The sequence below is a fragment of the Phaethon aethereus genome (assembly GCF_964289735.1).
Source record: "Phaethon aethereus genome assembly, chromosome: 4".
NCBI classification, from domain to species: domain Eukaryota; kingdom Metazoa; phylum Chordata; class Aves; order Phaethontiformes; family Phaethontidae; genus Phaethon; species Phaethon aethereus.
In genome coordinates, this window is record NC_138578.1 from 84,843,892 (window position 1) to 84,868,949 (window position 25,058).

The 25,058-nt window shown below is 49.6% G+C and overlaps 1 protein-coding gene across 1 annotated transcript in view; it reads right to left on the reverse strand.

Moving 5' to 3' along the window:
- The window catches only part of ZNF638 (zinc finger protein 638), a gene marked incomplete at both ends in the record, with an annotated part of 61,942 nt that extends 43,023 nt beyond the window's left edge, over positions 1-18,919 (reverse strand). Inside the window, 3 exon segments of the mRNA XM_081998934.1 lie at positions 1,128-2,745; positions 17,991-18,131; positions 18,876-18,919. Coding sequence (XP_081855060.1) covers positions 1,128-2,745; positions 17,991-18,131; positions 18,876-18,919 — 1,803 coding nt within the window.
- Positions 18,920-25,058: the final 6,139 nt, after the last annotated feature.

Consider the following 25,058-nt stretch of genomic DNA (forward strand, 5'->3'; position numbering starts at 1 on the left):
ACCAGTAAGGAAGCTACTGAATAATTCACATTGAAACAGGTTACACTTTTCTAAGGTGCTTCAACCGTTTATTAGCACAAACCCAAATTTGTTGCCTTCTTCAGTTTGACACATTTTTATTTTAAATCAAACTTCCCATCAAGTTTTAAAGTCTGCCCAACAGCTGCACGTCTTCCCGGCCTCCAGTGCTTCCAGAGTAAAAGTACTGAAAAATTTATTTTTATTCTGAAGCCCCTAATGCAGCTGTCACCATCTTAACTATTCATTCTGCTTTTTCAATAGACAGCACAAATAGGCCTAGGAATCTTGCATGATTTTGCCAAATGGCAAAAAAATCACTCCCCCACAGGCTTTCCACACGACTGTTAAAGACTATTTAAAATTTAAACACATGAAACTAAGAATGAATTATTCATTTTTTAAAATTACTTTCTCCTGTATTTTGACATATCAAGCCTATGTCGCTCAAGAAAAATCCACAGCTTTCAGAATGCTTTCCTCTCTCCCAGTATTCTCCAGTTCCTTCCTTTTCTTCCTTCAGGAGCTGAAACTGTTATTTGCTTCATAGCTGAAAGCTCAGGCAGATGAATGAAAGCATTTTGTGTGTCCCTCAGAGCTAGTCTTCAGTTTCTGGAATAGCCAGTGTCACACAGACCACACTGGGAGGATTAAATTTTTGCAGATAAATAGGCTGCTTTGTTTTAATGCAGACTTTGCAGAAGGAGGGCTGAATACATGAACATCTCATCTACCCTACCAAGATTGAGCATACAATTTTTGCACACATTTTAGTCACCCAGATGACGTCAGTAGTTTACTCCAATGATAAAAGGTTTGTTTTGTCATTTGACACCCATTGCAGAAGATATAAATAATTTTTAATATTAAAAAATAAAAATCAATGTGCACGACAATTTTGAAATGCAATGTGGAACAGAACACACTGCGCAGCAGCTACACTATTTACTAGCGCTGTTTCTAGCGCTTTGAAATTTGCTTGTAAGCACTCAAACTGGTGAACAGCATGACAATTCATTTAATGCACAGTAAAAAATTAGTTCATAAAACAGTGCAGCAGGTAAGATGCTGAGTACAAGTTTATGCAATAATCTTTGAAAGACACTCACCTTCATATGAGTGCATTCAATGTTACACAGAGAACACATATGTGGAAATATTCTTGGAGATGTAGCATAGTAGTCATTCATCATTGACGGAGTGGGCAATCTTTTTATCCTCTGGGCATCAGACTGTGGAAACACGGGAAGCCACGATGCTTTCACAATACCAAAAGGAGATTTAATTGGCCCCTCAGCCTGTGTCTGGAAGGGCTTCTGTCCCGCTCCTGAGCCGCTCTGGGCATTAGACTGGCTTGTCCCAGATTCATGCTGAATTCTTTCATGCTGGCTTACAGCTGCAAGAAGTTCAGCTGAAAAGGGTGGCTGGGTCATGGGCGGCATTACATGCTGGGTCATTGATTGCTGGACAAGAGGCGGCATGACAGGCGGCATCATGGGCTGTGCCAAGGGTGGCATGATAGGTGGCATCATGGGTGGCATGACGGGCGGTATTGCAGGCTGCGATACAGATTTCACCACAGGGAGCCCAGCAGGTGGGGCACACAATCCAGACACCTTTCCCGTAGTCTCAGCTGGAAAAAACGATCGAGTATTTGATGAATCATTCTGGAACCCAGTGGGTTTTATTAGATCTTCAACTGGGAACACTGGATTACATGTCACGCTAGATGGTGGGACACCCATTGACATATTCTGCTCTCGTTGGAAGTCTTCCTTGTTCTCTCTGCTCGATGCTTCAGGATTATAGACACGTGCTTCAAGAGGATCTTCAGTCAGCACTTCAGGATTATAAGCACGCACTTCAAGAGGATCTTCAGTGTAACCGTATTTGCTTGCATGCCCATAATCAATCACTTTACTCTTGACTGCTGCACCACTCGTACCACCAATCGCTTCTTCTCCTCGGCTCTGAGTATGCAGACCAGGTAAAGAATGACCCATCTTACGGATCCGTATTTCTCTCAAGATTAGCGGCATGTTTTCAGGCGTTAACTGATCATCTGGATAGCGACTGAGTTCCTCCAGATCTTCATTAGACAGCCCAAAACTCGCTAAAATACTGGAAGCGCTTTCTGGCGTGTAGCGGTTCTGGGCATTTGAATTCTGCTCCGAGATCCGTGCCGAGGCAGATGGCTTTTGCCCAGTTGTCCCAGCTGAGCAGGGGCTACTGTCCCAGCAACTTGTGCGAGGCTCTCCCTTCTGCTCCTGGTGTAGGTTCGTCTTCTCTTTTACCTGCCTCGGATCAGTCCTGTGCAGAGTTACCCGAACGTTTATCCTCTGTGAACCCGTCCACTGAAACGTTTCCTGTCCCGAAAATCTTTGTGACGCTCCTTGAGGTGTTCCAGGTGCAGGCTTTCTCTGAAGACCTGCTGCACCTCCTCCCCTAAAGGATCCCGGAGGCTTTGTGCCTGATGGATTAGGTCCTCTCAGCCTCGGAGGTAAAGTTCCTCTAGGGCTAAACATGGCGTTTTTCAGAAATGCCTGATTTAACCAAGCATAAGGAGGTGCAGAACTGTTGGTAGCAACAGAGGTCAACTGCTGAAGAGCCAACTGTGTCTTAATTTGTGCAAGCTGTAAAGGAGGAGGGCCCAACAGAAGCGGGCTTGCAATGCCAAGGTTCAAGGAATTCACAAGTGGTGCGAAACTTTCCAAGAATAACACAAAGCTGAAAGTTAAAAGACAAGTATTAGATTGTTTTATCTTTTCACCTACTTTACACAGTGGATTCTATAACCGGTGAGAAACACAACTGAAGTCACAAAACAGTATTTTAATAACAGTTTAAATGGTACTTTTGAATTCAAAATTCTGTTGAACACAAACATTTTCTTTCACTGCATAAAATCTTAATATGCAGTAACCACGTAACAAAGTAAATAGACTTTACCCAACAAGTTCAATGTCACAGACAACATACCTAGTGATGACACTCTTCCAACAGCATGTTCTAAAACTTGATATTTCAGTTCTTAATAACAGCGTAGTTTGGATTTATTTACAGTTAGAGCTATTTTATGAGCAATAAGCCAAAGTATTAAAATCCTCTCCAAATGTTTATGAGGTATGAATTGTAAGTGAAATCATTCTGTAGAGAATTCAAAACAGTTACAACTTGGACGTCAAGTCACTATGGAATTCATCTGAAGACAGCAGAACAGTTTTCAGGAGGGACACTCCCATGCCCACTCTCATGGGTGAACTACTATACTCCGAAAGTATTCAAAGGGTGTGACAATATTTGAATTCTGTGGCTAGAAAATTTCCATTTCCCAGATGTTAAAGGCAACTTCTTATACTGAAACAACTTTTAACAGAAAGGTATAAAATCATACAGAAACTGCAACCATCTACCTACAAGCATAACAAAAGCTCAATGGCAATGGAAACTGCCATCTTTTATTTCAGCTGAAACCACTGAGAACCCAATCCTGCAAGGCAGTAGAAGAATGTACAAATACAGGCAGAATAAGACAAAGTGATACTCACACAACAGAAAAATGAAATACCACAGGGTTTTGGAAATGCATTCTTGTAGCATACTCAAAGCAAGGTGCCTCAACTGCCCAGTTCCACCTGCACTCCAAAACTGCAGAGTCAGCACAAACAGAAGGATCCTAAGAGGCCCTCACTCCACCCCTTCTCAGTCTGCTGTCTCCCAAAACTGGATAACCTGCTGTTTGCGTTCTTCTTGCAGCAATACGTTAGGTTTGAGTGAGTTTTACTACCAGATTTTCACTAAGCATAACTATAATAGGGCTTGCAGACGTTCCTAGGTGTTTCTGAACTTGTACGCTGTGTTTCTGCAGTGTTGAGGTTCTTGTCTCACCAACACTAACTCCATCACAGGTTTTGTTTTCAAATCTCACTTAAGTTGACTGCAAACAAAAGTTTTTCCAAGTACATGGAGGTGCCTCTCTCACGTTTGCCATCTGGGAGGACAGAAGTTCTGAAGTCCGAGAACCACAACTCAAAAAATAAAAATTACACACAGCTATAGCTTGAGAGATGAATCATGCACAAGCTGCAGGGGACACATTTTACAGCTGAGTTCCTGTAAATTTCTGAATTCCCACAAAATTCCTGAATTCTTTACTATCTGTATGGTAAGCACTCTTTTTAAAGTTCTATGACCAACTATTTAATTTTAACTAAGTACAAACTGAAGTCAGGCCAAGGAGAAACAGTAGCTACAGAAACATTAACCATTTCTCTTCTCCATTACAAAACCATAGGAAGCCATAATAAAGCAAAGATTCCCACCAGACAACAATCCCAGAACTCCAGCTTCTCATCCAGGACTCCCTACCCAATATCCCTCCTCCCTTTGATTTAACAACACATTAAATCATATTTAAATAGTAACTGCATGTTAGGCCAAGTTTGTTCAAGAGAGTTTCAGAACCGACTATTAAGCAAACATCCACAAAGTAACCTCCTGCCTTTCAGTTCTGCTGTTCTCTGGAACTCTCATCACTGGAGGGCAAAAAAACCCCACCACTCAGCACATTAATTTGGAAAGTAGTTGGAGAGAGAACAATATCAAGGCCACCCATAACAAGAACAAGTATTAATATATTAGTGGAGCACATTTTAAAAATAAACATGCTGGTTTGTAAACTGAACCTTAATTCAGTGGATTAGGAATCTCCATGGGGATCTGTTCAGAAACAAACCAGAACTTCAATGGGAAGAATTTTTACCACTCAGTTAGAGATTTCCAGGCAGGCAGCACAGACCACGCAGTCACCAGCATGCTGTGATCAGGTATGCTCCCACACCAGTACCTTGAAACACTGCCACAAGTCATATGCCTCTACTAAACCCTTGTGAAGAGTTCGCACACCATCAGCCTAGCCAGAGACAGTGATCCAGGAACCAGGTGGAAAAAGCCAACCAACATATTGCACGGTCAGTCCGGTATCAGAATGCCATGAGGAGGTGTCTTCTGTTTTATGACAATTTTTAAAGCTATCACTCCAGCAAACTCCTAAGGTACGCACTCACCTTGTCCTGGTTTCAGCTGAGATGGAATTAATTTTCTTCCTGGTAGCAGGTATAGTGCTGTGCTTTGGTTTTGGGATGAAAATAATGATGATAACGTACTGATGTTCTTAGTCATTGCTGAGCAGCCAAGGACTGTCCAGCTTTTCGTGCTCTGCCCTGCCAGCAGGCAGGCTGGGGGGCACGGGAAGCTGGCGGGGACACAGCCGGGACAGCTGAGCCAGGCTGGCCCAAGGGCTATTCCATACCATACGATGCCACGCTCACTATATAGAGCTGGGGAAAAGCTGGCCAGGGGCCGCTGCTCAGGAACTGGCTGGGTGGTGAGCAATTGCATTGTGCCTCACTTATTTTGTATATTCTTTTATCGTTATTATTTATTATTACTATTTTCCTTTCCCTTGCTGTCCTATTAAACTGTCTTTATCTCAACCTACGAATTTACTTTTTTTTCCTTCCCCCAATTTTCTCCCCCATCCCACTGGGGCCAGGAGAGTGAGCGAACGACTGTGTGGTGGTTAGCTGCCTGCTGGGTTAAACCGCAACACATTCAACAGGGAATAGGGGTATCTACTCATTTTACCCCAGAGTGTGCTACTGGAATCATCTCTTTAAAAGCAAAAGAGATTAAATTTCTTTTGCTTTTCAGTGTATATTATAAACTAAAATTGAGGATAACTTTTTACCACTTTGTTTTAGCAACAGTAGTTCAATGTGAGGAAAATTTTGGATATCCCATTTTGGATACTAAAAACATAAAAATAGCCTTACTGAAGTAGAACAGAGGTCCAATATCCTGTGTTCAATAGTAACCAACACACGATGCTACAGACCATAGTGTAAGTTAATGTACTTTCTCCTAAATCCTGGAACTTTCTTCAGTTAACAGTCTAAAGGTTGTAATGCCATTTTACCTCGGATGTTAATTAAGCAAAATAATCAGAGACTCTTCTCGGAATCAACGAACAAAATGCTACCATCTGGTCAGGACCTTCCAAAAATGTTAAAAAACAAACAGCCTCAGAAACGGATGCTCCTTAACAAACAGGACCATGACAGCCACTTTCTCAGCCACTGTGGTGTTGGAAGACACACACCAAAAACAGTCTCTTCAAATAAACAGAAGAGACGTGGCATCAGCATTTAAAACTACCTTCCTGGGTCAGGCAAATAAGAGAACAGATACTAAGAACTGTTTAGTTTGAGAGAGTTAAAACTAAAAAACTAAACTGATAAAAAGAGAGACTAATACTGCTAAGTTCTCCATCAATATTTATAATTGGAGAAATGCAAAACAACACAGTTTTGAGATTTCTGTGAACAAAAGGCCAGTTCATGAAAGAATTCAAAACATAAGTACAAAAGTCACCTTAAAGCTGAGGTTTTAAAAGACATCCATATTTGTGCTGTGCAGCCCTTAATAACTCTGAAACCCATCTGCAGTGAAACACTGAGGACTTCACTCACAGACACAATAATGCAAATATATCTGAGCACATCTAAGACATTAATTTCCTTGTCTCCTGGCTCTATCTACATCTGAAGTCGTGGGAAATAGAGGCCAAATATTTAAACTGCATTCCTCCCCGTGGAAGTCGTATGCCCAAATTCTCTCTGACATCCCGTCGAGCACAGTACAGCAGCCAGCGTGCAATGAAGCCTTAATCAGCTGGGGCTCATGACTGACCTTTTCAGAAGAAATGCTGGAAATGACAGTTGAAAGATAAAGTGATGCCAAGACTAAGGAAACAATGGTCTGGACATTCAAGGCTAGACTCTCACCTTCCTCTTCAAAAGCAGCTTTGTTTGGGGTGTGTCTGTGATCCTCTAGACTGCTTTTTCTGGTGCAGGGACATCCTGACTAGTCTTGTAGCAGTGACCAAGCACCTTGCCGATGCTTCATCATAAGCGAGTGGGGAATTCCACCTACCTTTCAAAGACCACTGTCCTCACATGACTCCTTGAAAATGTTAGTCCTTGAAACATTTCAGAGAAATCACAGAAAAGCCAAATGATACCCTTCTTCCTTTCCCTTCAACTTTATTAGTCCATTTTACAAAGCTTCCCAATACGGACAGATAAATTAAAACTTCTGGCTACCTGCTTACACACCGGAGGGCCTTGGGGACAACATTTGCCCATGTGGTGAGTACAGGACGGTCTTGCACCTTCCCTGGTTTGAGGATACAGCTAGAATAAGCTTTTACTCTCTCTCCCTGTAGCCTTCCTCCCTCCCCAGAGGTCCAGCTGCCTGTGTTTCAAGGATCCAAGCTCCACCTCTGGTGTGGCCCAGCTGCATAACCTCAGCCAGGCTGCAGAGAAAACTGCAGAGACGTAGGAATGAGTTCTGCTAAAGTCTGTAGAGAGAGTTTAAAAAGAAGGCGGGAGGGCAGGCCTACCAGCAGAGACAGACAGGTGCCATCAGCAGCTCAAGGATTCAATAGGAAAAACACCAACTGAGAACAGTAAAAAAAACCCTGAACAAAAAAAAACCAGAGAGGCGGTGTCAATGGATGGATGACACCAGTGGATGACAGCAACCTAACAACACTGAGGAGCCCTTTCAGGGAGCAGCGAGGCTTTCTCTTCCCGATGCCCATGTGGTCAGCAAGCACCCTTTAGCTGTCCTTCTGGGAGCAGTGAGCACACTAACACTCAGACCAGCAGTCTGTTAAATCCTACCACCCTGCCAGCCTCAGTGCATGTTTAGCAACAAGTAATTGTTTTGCATTTTTAATCTCTCTCTAGCCTGCTTGCAGAGTCTCTTTGTGCAAAGCTAATGCCACCTAACCAAAGTGACCCAGAGAGGGACGTTAACAAAGCTGACAATTCAGTAAACCAATTTGGAGGCAAGCCAATAAAAATATATAGAAAACTCCTCTCTTGCAGGTACAAGAAGCAACAGTCAAAAGCAGTGGTACTGGCAGATTTGAAGTAACTATGAGAAGTCCTGCAAGTGGAAAAAAGGAAATGCAGCACTGACCAGCAATACCACTGAGTTCAAGCTCTTAGTGTTGAAGGAGGGAAAAAAAAAAAAAAGTACCTACATCTTGAAGCTGTACCCTTCCAGTGGTCAGCTATCAACAACAGAAACACCTTTAAGTCAGCTGTGCAACAGAAAAATCAATCACAAAAAAACCAGGAGGCTTAAGTTACAGGTTTGGCAATGAGACCTCATAAGAATGTGGAAGCTGCTTTCTCTAGTCACAAGAGAAGGCTTTATCTGAAGATATAGTCTTGCACAGCCATTGAACGGATAATTTTCTGCCGATTTGTCTCTATAAATGGTACAGAATTTTCTGGGTATGTGCTAATTACAGAGCAGTCAAGTAAAGATTGCATTTCAATATAATGACACTTTGGGAACCCAGGCATACTGTAGAGAACGATACTATGGCTACATAGCCAACATTTTCAGACCGCAAAGAGCAAGCAATGGCAAGCCCGGGAACCCCAGAAGGATCATGCTGTTTGCACTGACAGCAACGTGGCTTTAAACATGCTGACCCCGGCCAGCAGCCAAGCACCCACACAGCCACGCACGCACCCCCTCCCCAGAAGGACAGGGAGAGGAAAAGTGATAAACCTCACGGGATGCGATAGAGACAGTACGAAAAGTGAAATTGGGGGGGCGGGCAAGTAAAGCTATCACTCACCACCTCCCACGTGCAGACCAGTACCCAGCTGGGTTCCAAGCAATGGCCATCTTGGAAGCCAAAATTCTCCTCTTTTTTCCTCCACCCCATTTCTACTGCTGAGCCTGATGCTACATGGTATGGAACACGTCAGCTCTACCAGCTGTGTCCCCTCCCAGCCTCCTGCCCACCCCAGCCTACTCTAAGGGGCACAGAACAGGAAACAGAAAAAGCCTGGACACTGAGCAAGCTCTGGTCAGCAGCTGCCAAAACACTGGGGTGTGACTAACACTGGTTTAGTGAAGACAGTTACCTCCATCCCAGCCAGAACCAGTACAAAACGATACCTACTGCAAGTAATCTGGACGTGAAGCATAAAGCATGGGTGTGCTGATTTTGGCTGGGATAGAGTTAATTTTCTTCACAGCAGATATATGGGGCTGTGTTTTGGATTTGAGCTGAAAACAGTGCTGATAACACAGGGATGTTTTCACTGTTGCTGAGCAGTGCTTACACACAGTCAAGGCCTTTTCTGCTCCTCACGCCACCAGCGAAGAGGCTGGGGGTGCACAGGAAGCCAGGGGACACATCCGGGACAGCTGACCCCACTGCCCAAAGGGATATCCCAGACCATACGGCGTCAGCTCAGCACATAAAGCTGGGGGAAGAAGGAAGGGGGGATGTTCGGAGTGACGGCGTTTGTCTTCCCAAGTAACCGTGTCACGCATGATGGAGCCCTGCTGTCCTGGAGGTGGCTGAACCCCCGCCTGCCCATGGGGAGTGGGGAATGAATCCCTTGTTTGGCTTCGCTCACGTGCGCAGCTTTTGCTTTCCCTATTAACCCGTCTTTATCTCGGCCTGCAAGTTCTCACATTTACCCTTCCGATTCTCTCCCCCATCCCACCAGGGGAGAGTGAGCAAGCGGCTGCATGGGGCTTAGTTACCGTCTGGGGTTAAACCACAACGGCAGGTTAGCAGCAAGACAGCAACAGAAGGAAAATAAACTAAAGCCAGCCTTGCCCACAACACCTTGATCTCCTTGAAAGTCCAGCACAGTAGGACACTAAGCATTAAACAAACTGCATCTAAACCAGAATCTTCCATCCCTGCTGGTCTAACTACAGCAAAAGAAGCAACATAAATTCCACACCCCAAATACGAGAAATTCAAGTTTGATATGTCAGACTTCTTCCCTAGAAATACCAAAATCAAGTGCACACATTATGACAGCTTGAAAGTCAAACCAGATGATTTGTTCCTTGCTTTCCTTCAAATCTACAAAAACTTATTAAACAGACTACTTCAATTTGAAACAAATACAATTTTATTACATGCATTCTATTACACACCCTATCAATACCCAAGAAGCCCCTCCCAAAAAAGCAAAAATCAACTAACAGAACAAATTCAAGAACAGGACTGCAGAAATCTGAAATGCTAACTTATAATTCACTCCTGATCTATATTTTCCTCTTCGGCAATATTGGGAAAAAAAAAAGTCCTAGAGCTGGAGCAGACCACTCTTAAAAGGTGGTCTAAGATGTTTATCACTGCCTGGCTACAAAAGCGACTGCTGAATGCTCACCCTTCTTGCAGTCGGTAATACTTGTTCTTGCTGCCCAGGCTGAATTCAGTGACAGAGAATAACTGCACCATTCCCGACCTTCAAAACTACACAGACACCACAGGACAGGTCACTTGGAGCGCTCCAATTCAAACTGACTGCCCCCAAGTTCTGCCCCACCACTAGCTCTCGTGAAAATCAGAACTGAGCTCTAAATATGAGTGTATATGAACTGATTATATAAACCTCATACACAAAATGAGCAACTGCATGAGCTAAGCATAAAATTAATGTTGTCAAGCATTAGTAAGCCACTGACAAAAACCATTACATAGCTATCACAAATATGAAAGCACCTAGAAAAAAAGTAACAGAAGCTAAAGTTTCCTAAATGTAAACAAAATTAAATATCCATTTATGCAGTGTATAAGTAGCCAAGCACTCACAGCCACTCGCTCACTCCCATCAACTCCCCACCTTAGCTGGACGGGCAGAGAATAGGAAGACCAAAAGCAAGAGAACCCATGGGTTAAAACAAAGACTTGGGGAAACAACCACAAGCAAAGCAAAGGCAGTCACTCACCTCCTCCCATAGGCAGATGGGTGCTCAGCCAGGCTCAAAGAACACAGGACCCTGGAAGTCAAAAAAGCCCTTTTCTTCTGCCTCTACCCCAGTTTTTATTGCCAAGCATGACGTTACACAACACGGATCAGCTCTTTGGCCAGTTCGGGTTGGCTGGCTGTCGTGGTTTAGCTAAAACATCGGCGCTTGCCTACACTGGTTTAGCCACACATCCAGAACACAGCACCACACTCCATTCCAGCCGGACCCAGGACCACTTAGCAACACAGTCCACTGAAACATTCCCAAAACCATGGCCCCAGGTATCCCCAGGGTTTTTCTGCCCAAGGCTCCCAGGGAGGCTGTGCTCCCTGGCTGCGGTGCAGGACACGCTCCTTGCAGCTGGTCCTGCCCAGTCTGCCCCAAGGGCAACCGCACCAGTTATCTCCTGTTGGAGCTGTTCGAAGGCCTGCTGCAAGGCCCCACTTGAAATAGTTCTTCTTTTGGGTTACTCAACAGAGAGGACTCGCAAGCTGACTGCAACCCAGAACGCACATTCTCCAGAAACCCACGCCACTGCTTCCATTTTGTTAGCTGCTGGGATGTGACAACGCCCATTTTTCCACTTCAGTCCCAAGAACTGGATCCCTTTTGCAGGTCCTTTGTCTCACTTTGCAGCAAAACCAGCCTGCAGAAGGATCTGGATTATTCTTTTCCCTTCTCAAAGGTTTCCTCCGCTGTGCTGCCCAACACAATGATGTTGTCAGTGTATGGCGGGTGTTCAGGGACTTCACCCTATTCCAGTGCCACCTCTATCAGTCCATGGCAAAAGGCAGGGCTGTGCTTCCACCCCAGGTTAGTCAGCTCCAGGTGCACGGACACCCCTCCGCATGACAGCAGCCTGTGGCCTCCGCACTGCTGCCCGAGGGATGGAGCACGCATAGGCAGCACCGGTTGTGCCATACCACCCGGCTGCCCGGGGCTCCCACTCATACTGGAGTGCGGCACAGCAGTGTGACCATAGCAGACCACCTTCAGCCTCTGCCCTCCATCAGACTTTGGCACCGCCAGATGGGACTAGTACAGGGTGAAGTCACCCCTGAAATCCAGACAGGTTCCACCCCTGTACCCCAATGGTGTTGGGGTACACTGTGCACTGGAGTCCACCAGCACCTTGTCCTCCCATGGGTGTGACATGCCAGGCCATAGAATACACACCATCCAGTCAAGTCCCTTTCCTCTGCCTGGCCAGAGACAAAGCCACCCTATTCCTGATCAGAGCACTCATTATCTGGCTCCTGCCATAGCAGGCCAGACGTCCCTTCATCAAGATCAGGAGGAGGAGGTGCATCCTCAGTCCTTCTACTGCACCTGGGGAATTGCCTGACAGCACCCAGCGCAGTAATCCTCCTGGATGGACTCTTTTCAGCTGCTGTTTTCCCCCACAATTCCCAAAGGCAGCACCTAGGTCCAAGATGGCACACCACACCACTTCCTCACGTGCTCCCCAGTCACACAGACACAATCAGCAGGCGACATACGGCGTGTGCCTGTGGGTCCCTTTCCCTTGAGCTGGGAAAGACTGTCTCTGTGTGGCACCCTTCACAGCTGAGACGCCAGCCTGTAGGAGTAAGGATGAAGAGATTCTCTTTGAATCATTGGAGCTGGCAGGACAGCTTCTCCACAGCCAGTGCCTTGATGTCCAGCCAGCCCACCATCACTGATGTCCACCAGCCCACCGTCACCCGGCCGCTGCTGAATGACACCAGTGTGGTCAGAACTAACCTCTGCCACACAGCCCCCATGCACCAGACATCATCCGGAGCTCTGGAGACCTGGCTACTGTCCAGGTTGCTGCAGACCATCTCCACCAATTCCCTCAGATAACAATTCCCTCCACTTGCCTCTGTAGTCTACCAGATCATCCTCAAGAGGATGCCCCACCTTCAAGAGGAGACACCCGCATTCAATCTTTGGTTTAACCACAGTGTCCATTTGTACACCCTCTGATCCAAGGACCCTCCATCTCCTTTGAGTGTGCTGAACACAGGCCTGGTAAGTGTAGGCCAGGTCACAGCACTAGAAGTCATCATCTCTTTTTGGCAGAGACAAAGCATCCCTGCTTCAGGTGGTCTGATGTTTCAGCGGGCTTACATGCCTGTTCAGGCAAAAACTCTGAGGCCATCAGAGGTGAAAACTACTCTAGGCACCTACCCAAATTCTCCCACACGCCACGCCACCCAGGAGCTGGCTGCCGCAGGGCACGTTCCCATCTGCCATCCCCAGCCAGGCGGCTACTGGAGGATCCAGCAAGATCTGGATTGGGATCAGTGGATTCAGAGTGTGATGAGGTGGCAGCGTGTGCGGGGCACTGGCAACAGGGTGCATTGGGTTTGTGTGGCAAGGGTTTGGTAGCAGGGGAGGTACAGGGATGGCTTCTGTGAGAAGCTGCCAAAAGCTTCCCCTTATGTCCGACAGAGCCAACGCCAGCCGGCTCCAAGCCAGACCTGCACAGCACCTCTGCGGTAATGGAGTTAAGAAGGGGGAAAAAAGGGGCCCGCAGTAATTGTAGCCTGAGAGAGGAGTGAGACTGAGACTGTGAAAACAACTCTGCAGACATCAAGGTCAGTGCAGAAGGAGGAGGAGGTGCGCCAGGTGCCGGGGCAGAGGGTCCCCGGCAGCCCCCGAGGAAGCCCACGGGGAGGCTGGCTGTGCCCCTGCAGCCATGGAGCTCCACGGGGGAGCAGATCTGCACCCGCACCCGGAGAGGGCCCCACGCCGGAGCAGGAGGATGCCCGAAGGAGGCCGTGACCCCGTGGGCAGCCCACGCTGGGGCCGGCTCCTGGCAGGGCCTGTGGCCCCGTGGGGAGAGAGAGGAGCCCCAGCTGGAGCAGGTTTGCTGGCAGGACCTGGGACCCCGCAGGGGCCAGGCACTTCCTGAAGGACGGCACCGGTGGGGGGACCCGGGCTGGAGCAGCCTGTTCCTGAAGGACGGCACCCGTGGGGGGACCCGGGCTGGAGCAGCCTGTTCCTGAAGGACGGCACCCGTGGGGGGACCCGGGCTGGAGCAGCCTGTTCCTGAAGGACGGCACCCGTGGGGGGACCCGGGCTGGAGCAGCCTGTTCCTGAAGGACGGCACCCGTGGGGGGACCCGGGCTGGAGCAGCCTGTTCCTGAAGGACGGCACCCGTGGGGGGACCCGGGCTGGAGCAGCCTGTCCCTGAAGGACGGCACCCCAGGGTGGGGGGACCCAGGCTGGAGCAGCCTGTTCCTGAAGGACGGCACCCCAGGGTGGGGGGACCCAGGCTGGAGCAGCCTGTTCCTGAAGGACGGCACCCCAGGGTGGGGGGACCCGGGCTGGAGCAGCCTGTTCCTGAAGGACGGCACCCGTGGGGGGACCCGGGCTGGAGCAGCTTGTGAAGAACTGCAGCCTGTGGGAAGGACTCACGCTGGAGAAGCCCGTGGAGGACTGTCTCCTGTGGGAGGGACCCCACGTTGGAGCAGGGCAGAGTGTGAGGAATCCTCCCCCTGAGGAGGAAGAAGCAGCAAAGACAGCGTGTGATGAACTGACCACAGCCACCATTCCCCGTCCCCCTGCACTGCTCAGGGGAAGAGGGAGAGAATTCAGGAGTGAAGCTGAGCCCAGGAAGAAGGGAGAGGTGGGGGGAAAGTGTTTTAAAATTTACTTTTTATTTCCCATTATCCTACCCTGATTTGATTGGTAATAAACTAATGTCCCCAAGTCGGGTCTGTTTTGCCCATGACAGTCATTACTGAGTGATCTCTCCCTGCCCTTATCTCAACCCAGGAGCCTTTTGTTATATTTTCTGTCCCCTGTCCAGCTGCAGAGGGGAGTGACAGAGCAGCTTTGGTGGGCACCCCACATCCAGCCAGGCTCAACCCACCCCACAGGGGGACACTATTATTACCATTACAAATAACAGTCAAAATCAAAACCAGGTTCACAGTACACACCACCATGAACGTTTTGGTTACACCAGGACATTCAAGAAACCAAGGGGCCATTGCAACAAGGCTACAAGGATCTGTCCCAGAGAAGAGGAGGAAACGGTAATTGCTGTTTGTCTCCATGGGATGGTTCCCAGAGTACTGGGATGACAACAACGCAGAGGCCAAATACCAGACCAGGCTCAAAGCACTGCTTCTATCATAGAGTTCCCAGGCAAAACAAAACAACGCAGCAAACTGAAAAGGCTGAAAGCGGCCATTTCAGAGCCCTACCAAGTAGCAGCTAAAGAGCAATAAATTCAGTCTAGCACACTTCGATCAAATTTGTCATTAGATCGCGATCCCCGTCATGCCCCTTGCTAAGCTCCAAAAGGACCGCGGTGTGTTGACCGTAGCCAGCAGCCAAACACCCAGAGCCACTCATTCACCCCCACTCCCCACCCCAGCAGGACACAGGGAGAAAAGGAAGCACAAATGTGAGAAAGCTCACAGGTTAAGCTAACAGGTGATGAGGAAAAAAAAAGGGGAGGTTGAGAGGGAAACCCAAGCAAAGCAAAAGCAATTATTACTCACCACCTCCCACGGGCAGCCTAGTGCCCACGCAGGCACCAAACAACAGCCACCTTGGAAGCCAAAAAAAAAAAACCCTTTTCTTCTCCCTCTACCCCAGTTCTTACTGCCAAGCAGGACATTACATGGTATGGAATACCCCTTTAGCCAATCCAGGTCACAGCTGCATACTTTTCCAACCTCTTGCCTACTCTCAGGGGTGCAGAGGGAAAAGCCTTGACACTGTGCAAGCACTGTTCAGCAATAGCCAAAACACTGGTGTGTGATCAACACTGGTTTAGCCGCAAAGCCAAAACACTGCTCCCAGGCTGCTGCGAAGCCAGTTAACTCCATCTCAGCCAGAGCTAGTACCACTCAGTAACATAATTCACTGAAGTACTCCAAAAAGACTCCATTCCAGTGTTCATGGGGTTCAGTGCATGAAGTTTATATACAGACACACAAACAAAAAAAAATCAGCACAAGTCTTTCAGCAAGTAATCCTTAAAACAAAAAAGGGCATTTCAGCATCTTCATGGAATATTAGCAGCAGAAATCAACTAGCCTTTTTCAATTTTCATTTTCCATGTAAAATTTTAAATCAGTACAAATGCCACATACTGTTTCATAAGTACATTTATATGCATGCAACCGCTCTGAGGCACACAGAGCAATGCACATCTGATGCGGAGATGAACTCAAGAACCTTGTAGACAAAGAGCAAATACTAACACTTCTGCCTAAAACTTAGTAAAAAAACGTAAAATCCATTCAGAATATTTAATTTGATGGCACAGAAATAAGAAAACATTTCATTTACCTTCAGGTGTGAAACACCGCAAAAAAAAAAAGTTTCAATGTTCTTCCTGTTGGATACACAGAAGAGCTCCTTGTTTGGTAAGGACTAACACGATACAGTTGAGCTTCCACTGAGCTCAACCCCAAAACCAAACTGCAAGATACTTGGAAAACAGAAGGGAAGAAAAGGAATCCAGCGCTATAGCAGGGAGCAGCAAGTTTTGGAACTACTTGGAACCCCACCCTCGGATAAACACCACTCAGTTATATCACTTGTCACAGAAGTTGGAGGAGAGATCAGTCTAGCCCCTTATGTCCTCCACCCTTGGAGCTAGCGTGATTGTTCTGTTAGTTCTGGCAGATGATTTTTTTTTTAAATCAGAAAAAAATGCAATTAAGCATACTTCTTGTCCTTGAAGAGTGTCTTCTCAATAGGGAAAATAATTACCTCACTTATATATCCACCCTCTTGAAGACCTCACAACATAGTTATAATTCAATATTTTAAATGTCTAGTGAATGATCACATACCAGCAAGAAGAGCATAACCCAAAACTGAACAGACATTTCTGGGCTATAAACCAGGATGGATGATTGTTGGGTGGTTTTTTTTTTTTAAAAAAACAAACACAATACATTTTAATCGGTTAAATACTTCTAAAAATAATCCTGTAGAAAAAGAAATTTTTTAAAATTATCAACCTATATTACACTGCTGCATTAAAATAATTATAACTGAGCAAAAATACTAAAGCAGTACGTGTCTAAGTGTCAAAAAAAAAGGTCAAATCTGCAAATATGCGAGTTTCCTGGGTAAGCACCATGACCCAGATTATGCTACAGTGCTAAAACACTTTGCCTTGGGTGAAGAGAGAATTTTTGTTGTTGTTTTGGTTAATTTGACCAACTCAGATCAATTACTACCCTCTTCAAAGTCGAGAAATGGGAAAGCTATCTTTGTAACCCCACACACAAGTATGAGGTGCCAGGAGGCATGGCGACGTTCTGAGTTCTTGAAGGATGCGGTGATGAAAACCAATCCCTCCAGTTAACCAAAGAGACTATTACTTCATTCAACGGCCAGTTTTAAAGCCAAAACCACTATTCCCAAACCGCCGGATAGCTCTGTTTCAATGTAATGTGCTAAGTTTATGGATTGAATTAAAGGTCTGAGCTTTCACTGAAACACAGCTAGACAGAGACAGAGCAGAGGTAAGAATCAGAAAGCAAATGGAGCATTTCCCTAACTTCACAAACATGTAAAAGCCGAGATTGAGTAAACGAACGTTGTACTATCTAACTCATTAAATCAATGCGCACGCTGACGGTGCGCCAAGACTTCGGCTACCACGCAGATAAACGCTACGTCGCCACTCACGAGTGCGTGTTTCCTCATCTGCCTTTTGCACTGCAGGACCACACCACCAGACGCGGGGCCGCTGGGGCAGGGCATGCCCGCCCGGGCCCGCAGCGCCGGCCGCCGCTCCGGGCGCCCGTGCCCAACGCCGCTGCCCTGCTGAATCCCCTCGGGAGCTAAATCAATAGATAAACGGGCGGCAGCCGCAAGCCCAAACGCGCCGCAGCGCCTATATCCAGCCGCAACACCCCGTTACCAACCGGCTTCGCGGCGACCAACGCCAAGAAAGCCGACGAGGCCGTTACACCGGGGTGGCGGTGGGCGAGGGGCGCCGGGCCCGGAGGGCTGACGGAGGGCGCCGTCCCCACGGCCCACGACGGGAGCCCCGGCCGCCCCCACTCGCCGCCATTTTGCGCGTCCCCTCAGCCCCCGCTGCGCCACACAGGGGCGGGGGGCGGCCGGCGCCGAGCTCCTACCTCCGACGGAGCACAACCGAGCCGCGCTGCTCACAGCCGCCCCTCACTCCACTTCCTCTGCCGCCTCCCCCGCCGCCGTCGTCGCCGTCGCCGCCGCTATTATTACTGCTACTGCTATTGCTGCTGCCGCTGCCGCCGCTGCTACGTGGCGCCGACCGGACCCAGGCTGGACCGGGCCGGGCACCGTCTCTGCAGCCGCGGAGATGCAGCCCCGAAGAGGAAGGCAACGGGCACTGCGCCTGCGCGCCGCGGCGGAGGGGAAGGGGCGGAGCACGGCCGGCGGCGCAGAAAACGCATGCGCAGAACGGGCGTGCACGCGGCGACGCGTCGCGCAGGCGTACTGAGCCTCGCGAGGCCACGGAGGGTCAGTTCCCCCGGTGTGGGCACGGTACCCACAGTGCGCATGTGCAGTCGCGCGCACTCACGGGGGGAGAATTGCGCATGCGCCTCGCGTAGCAACGGGCCGACTGCCGTTGCCGCAGAGCATGCTGGGAGGTTCCGCGTACATAAGTGCTGTCGCCGTACTCGGTCGCTCATGGCGGCGGGGGCAATGGCGAGACAGCCGTGTTCTGCCTCCACCGCCTCTCTCTGGGTGGTGGTGCTGGTTCCTTCGGCTCCTCATAGGCCCGCTTCCCTCTCTTGCACCCCTGTTTCTCAGATCAGCCTTCATCCTGCTCATCGCCTTCCTCTCCTTGTCTCTCAGCTGAAGGCCTGGTGTCAGCTATGGGTCTGCGGTGGGGCTGCTGGGCTGCGTTTCACCCCAGAGCTGGTCTGTGGTGAGGGCACCTGCCCTTCCTCCCCTGCTCCTGGTAATGACCTGCACCTATGGAAATCAGATCCATGATGGTACTGAGCAGCTGCCCCCCTCTGTGCCTGATTCCTTACCAACACCACCACCTTCTGGAATCATCTTCTGAGGTGGTTCCCATCTTCGGTTTCTCCAGTGTGTTCAGCCTTGGGCACAGCCCCGGTGGAAAGTGTGGATCTCCTCTGCTGAGTTCCTCTTTGAGGTGTCCTGGATTTGACCGGGAGCCAATGGCTGCCCCAGTTTTCCTAGTGAAAACCAGCATAGAGCGTGAGATTTCTGAGGCACTGACTCAGAGGGGTTGTCTGTGCTGCTAGCTGGAATGAGGTTTGCTTTTGGAGCAGCAGCGTTAATACCTGGTATCTCCAACAAGCTTACTTCCCTGGGGTTACAGTCAGTGTTCCTGCATTAACCCGGTCTGACCTGAAGAGGAGAGCCTAAAATGCTCGGGCCTCTCAGCTGGACCTGCAAGGTTTCGGCACAGGGAGCTCCTGTTGCTCCAGGTTCCCCTGTGCTCTCGCCTGTGAAGCACCTTCGCAGAGTCACAGGCTTCTCTCTGAGGAGACAGAAGATGCCTTTAAGAGCTGCCACATTATTTCCTGAAAATACCAAAGTGGATGCCAAACCTAACCATAGAGTCGGCCAGAAACACTGCTGCTGCATCACGGTGACGGCCCCCAAAGCACGTACAGTATAAAGCAGGCCTGTGACCAGCTCTGCCCAAACCCACACCATTTGCTTGCACAGTGGAGCATGTTTCAGAGCTGCTGAAAGTGCTGCGTCTTGCTGCAAACGTGGCAGACAGCAGGAACCCACTCGGCTTCGTTTTTAGCAGACTGGGAGTGGGCTGAGCAGCGCCGGTGGACGGGCTGCTGTGCAGATCTGTCTGGCTGCGCTGCTTTGAAGTGGCTTGGGCATTTGTCTTTCTTGTTGTGTTTGAGATCCTGCAGACATTTTGCATACATCCAGCAAAAATGATTCACTGTTGCTGGATTTTCTGACAATGCTGGGCTGACACAGAAATAGGTTGCTGGTCTTTGTCTCCAAACCTGTTTCCGTTCCTCTCTAGCACATCACAGTCCTGGAAACTCTAATAACCCTTCAAAGTTAAGACTTCCACATATTCTTGGCTTTTGAAACCTGCTTAGAGCCATCTAGTCCAGCAACCCATGACTTCTGTAAGACCACAGGCATTCCTTACTCCCACCACAGCAGAGCAAGGGGAAGTAAGAAGCTAGGATCATTTTGGAAAGCTGAAAGCTGTTATTTTCTAAACTTCTGAAACAAATCTACAGCTAACTTATACCATCCGAGCCTGTGTCTGTTTTGCCATTCCCAGGCCAGCCTGAAGATCTTCACTGACAAGGTACTCCAGAAGGTAAAATCTGTTGTAAACTAAAAGATAGATCAGTTTTTATGGTGAGACCATGGGACGCTGACAGAATTAATTGCAGTTTTAGGAGCATCCCAAGGGCGGACTCTGCCTGGCACCTGCTGTGGAGACCTCAACATCTTGTTGGGAAAGAATCATTTGGGTCAAAGGCTTTATAAAAGATAAGACAAGCGCTCTGCCTATGTGGAGCTTCAACGCTATCCTGCTCCCACAGTGCTGCCTTGAAAGGTGTAAAATGTAGCAGAAAATAGGAAATTACATTTTAGTCCAAATACACTGAGGTCCAGGCACAAACAAGGCTGGTCTCATTTGCTAAATATCCAGGAGCAATTACAGAAGTGCTGTCTTAAAAGGCATCGTTAAGATGGTAAAATTAAACAAATTAAGCACTAAGACCTTTGGAAATGTAAACATTTAGGCTGCTTCTGCAACCTGATCTGTCTGAGAGATTCTGGTGTCTCGACGCAATCTCCCGTTACATGATACAACGCTTGAGCCCCGGCCGCTCTGCTGCAGGAGTGGCATTGGGCACCTGGAGGACCTGTTTGCTGCAGGATTTTGCTTAATTTGTTGCAAAATTTGGGAGATGCAAACGGATTGAAATAAAAGTCTTACAGTTTCACAAGAGCTTCAGCCAGAGTCAGGTCCTATCCTTGCTCCTGTGAAGAAATCCGCATGGGAGGCTGGACAGGCCTCTTACTCCAGCTCATTTTAGGGGTTTGCTGGTTCTTTGCCAAACTTTCCATGCTCCTGACTCGGTTCCAGGTGTGATGTAGGATGCTCAGAGCCACAGCTGAAGTCACGAAGCTGCCCTTTGCAAACACAATGCTAAGTAGCCCAAGGATGTGTTGCCAGGCCTCGCTCTTGGAAATGGTTTTCATCATTTTAACCATAGAATGACATGGATGACAAGCATATAAAATGTCATTCTGAATACTTAAAACACAGACAAGGGATGTCTGTGGGAGAATACAAGGAATCTCACTCTTCCCGAGGGTGCCTAGTATCAGAATCACTGAGGTTGGAAAAGACCTTTAAGATCATCAAGTCCAACCATCAGCCCAACGCCCCCACGCCCACTAAACCATGTCCTGAAGTGCCACGTCCACATGTTTTTTGAACACCTCCAGGGATGGTGACTCCACCACCTCCCTGGGCAGCCTGTGCCAATGCTTGAGCACTCTCTTGGTGAAGAAATTTTTCCTACTATCCAGTCTAAACCTCCTCTGGCGCAACTTGAGGCCGTTTCCTCTCGTCCTGTCGCTGGTTACTGGGGAGAAGAGACCAATCCCCACCTCACCACAACCCCCTTTCAGGCAGTTGCAGAGAGCGATGAGGGCTCCCCTCAGCCTCCTCTTCTCCAGGCTGAACACCCCCAGTTCCCTCAGCCACTCCCCATCAGACTTGTGCTCCAGATAATCTCTACTCTCTAGTCTCTCTTTAGTAATCCCAAACTGCCTTTACCCCTTTAGCTCTTAAACATGCTGCTCTGGGTCAAAAGAAGAGAAGGTCCCCGAAAGACATGTATACAAAACCTGCTGCCAGAACAACTCCAGGAGACACCTGAGAGCTCAGAGCAGCAGCTCGGGGCACAGGAGAGATGGGGCAGCAGCGGCAGGTCCCTTCTCCAGTGCTGGCCCTGAAGGGGGTGCGGGGAGAGGACTCTTGGGGTGTAGCCAGAAAGCGAGAAGAGATGATTTTTCAGCTCTGCAATCCACTTTCAGATCAGGTGGTCACCCAAGCCTCAGGCCAAGATAGTCACTGCTGAGGAGCCAGCACACATGTAATGCAGGGTGCTGGCTGCATCTTGTAGAACAGATGTAAATCTTGGAGTCAGGAAGGAGCCGATGCAGCCAGCATCTCCTTATGCGAAGGACTTCACTCAGGTACGTTTTTGGCTACTTGGCAAAATTATCTGCCTCCCAGCTGCTCGCCCATCCCCATCACAATTGTCAAGCCTTGCCCAAAGTCTGTGTTTTCCATCCGATCTGGTCCTGCTCCAGGCTGACGGGTATTAATAGTCCTTTAGGCTGCGAACTCCAGGGCCTGGCTGGCGGCTCAGAGCCCTGCATACTCTTTGCCTGACACATCGGTATCTGGCAATTGTCCCTGGTCCGCGTGACAGTGTGGGTTGTCTAAGCCCGCAGACGGGTCTGGGAACATATTGGATGCGATTAATTGGTTTTACATCTTCAGATATCCAGTCCTGCTGCCCAGTATGTGGGGCTATGGCGGGGGGCAAAGGGAATTCAGACACTTCCCCTACAGAAGAGACATAGCAGGTCTGCCGCTTCCCTCTGAAGCATCCTGGGTGAGTCGTTTGCTGTTACATCTTGTAAGAAGTGTGTCACTCAAAAAAAAAAAAGGGTGAAAGCCAGGCCTGGGGTCAGAGGAGTGGGAGAGCCACAGCCTGGACACCCAGTCATGTTATGACTCAGTGAGTTTTGGGCATCTTCTGCACCACCACAATCACCCAAGGGGTGCTCCTGTCGATCACAATGACAAGGAGGTCACTGTTCATGGCTGCTGCACTCCTCAGAGCTGTGAAAGCCCCAGGTGACAGGGGAGCCCGTGTCGAGGAGCTCTGGACCTCCATCTGCTTTGCTGGCTCTTCGTCCTGCCGTGGCCGAGGACAGAGGTGCCCATGCTGTGCATTCGGAAGAGCTGAGCTTGGAAGCATGCCTGCCCGGACTCTGCAGCTCCGTTTTCCTCATCACCCGTGTAAGCAAGTCCCTGGGCTTCCCGGGAGAAAAGCCTACAGACCCTGGCAGCGTGCTGGATCCATGCCCACTGTGCATCCTCCTGTGGGGAGGCGGGGGCACCAGGACATCCCCCTCCTGCAGACCCCGCTGCAGCTTCCTCAGGTCCCCACACTTTCCCCACTGAGCAGAAATACACAAAAGGCTGTAAAAGTGACCATGTTTCTCCTACCCCAGCAAAAAAAACACCAAACATGCTTGCCCTCAAAGCATGTCCTGTTTGACTGCAAGCAGGGCTTAGCAGATGCTTTAAAAGCAGCTTAAAAAGGACCCGAGTGGTGGCAGTGCAGCCAAATCCCTCTGTCATGGGGTGCTTATGGATGCTGGAGACTTAAGGACGTGTTTGCCTGCTGTGCTTCCCTCCACAGCCCCTACCCCTGCTGCTCTACAGCAAATGAAACGAGCTTGACCAGCGGGATATGTTTCCTTCACGCTCTGCTTGGCACATCCATCCCTGTTGGAGCCGCCGGGCTGAGCTGGGAGCTTTCCCGGTGGATGGTGCCTCTGAGTCGGCAGAGCTGCAGCCGGGCCGGGATCCTGCACCACTGGCCACGCTCTCCAGGCTGGCTGCTTCAGGGACAGGCTTCCCAGCCCGGTAACCCAGGGCTTGCAACTACTGCTGCGCCAGGACTGGCCCTTAATTAAGAACCATTTTTGCCACGACTGTACTTCTACTCCCCATCTCCTGACACAGATGCTCTGCTCAGTTTGGATGCTGAGCTCCAAAAAACCTTGTGAGAGTGAATTTTAACGCTCAGTTTAAAAAGCCGTAAAGTAGGGCAAGGCCTGGGGAGGTGGGATGGACTCAGGGTTGCATTGGCGCAGCGAGATCGTGAGCACAGAGATGAAGCCGTGCGTGTAAATGAGGCTGGCAGAATAAAATGAGAGTATTGAGCTCGGCAAGATTAAAAGGCAGTTTTGGAGTGGGAGCAGCGTCTCGCAGCGGCACGGAGTGGGGCAGGGTGATCCTGCGGGGATCCCAGCTGCGGTGGGATTCCCTCCACTCGCTTTCCACGTGGCTCTGAGGAGCACGAATAAAATGGAGGAGAGAATGGGGGTGGCTCCCCCCAGCAGAGGAGCAAAGCATGCTGCTCTGCCCCTTCTCGTGTCCGGCTCCTCATCGGGTCCTTCTGGCCTCTGCCTGCGCAGGGGGATGCGGGAGCAAAGCCCCCAGCGAGGCTGCAGCTCTGCAGCTCTGGGTCAGCTCTCCCCGCTGACCCAGAAACTCTCCACTTCGCTGCAAGCAGCATCCTTCATGTTTGAATCCTCTGCCCCAGGCAGGCCAGGGACGAGGACAAGGAGCCACCACCCCCCATTGCCCACTGCTCCTTCGCCGCAGGACGGGACCCCCAGGTTTCGCTTTCTGCCCCCCGCTCCCAGCTGCACCCTCACCAGCCGGAGCCTTGGGGCTGGAACAGGAGACGAGGGGAAGGACCTGCTTTCCCACCGTCGCCCAGTTAATTTATTAATTCATCGGCGAGGCCTGACGAGGGTGACATTTTAGCGGCTGCACTGTGGCATGGAGCGGGCACGGGGAAGCCCAGGGGCTCGCTGCGCTCCCCTCTGTTGTCCCCTGGGGGCCTGACAGCCCCCACCCCAGATGACAGCCCCCGGGGACAGCGGGGGCTCACGCTGCGTGACACCGATGCCGAAGCTGGGGACAGCCTCCGGCTACCCACCCGTGCCTCCAAACAGCTCGCGGGCATGCTCCCAGCTCCGCTGCGCTGCTTTACAGACGGCTGAGCTGATGCACGGCTCCTCCGCTGGGACACTGGGAGGACTGGGAGTCCCGGTGCTGGCAGTCCCCCATACGGTCACACCAGCCTCCCCGCCATGCCATCTCCCATGGCACCCCTGCCCAGAAGGATGCATCCCCCCCGCCCGCTGGCTCCGTGCCCCCCTGCCCGCAGCACACGGGGTGAGTGGCAGTGCTGGGGGTTCCACCGGGCCGTTGGAGGGCAGTTTGGGAGGAGAAGGGACGTTTCTAGGGCTGGGGGAGTGTGTCAGGGTTTGGAACGACCCGTGCATGGGAATGGGGGCAAAAAACAGAAAATGCCCGAGGTCCTACCCCCTCCCAGCACGAGGTTCCCCCTCCTGGTCCACAGGGCTCC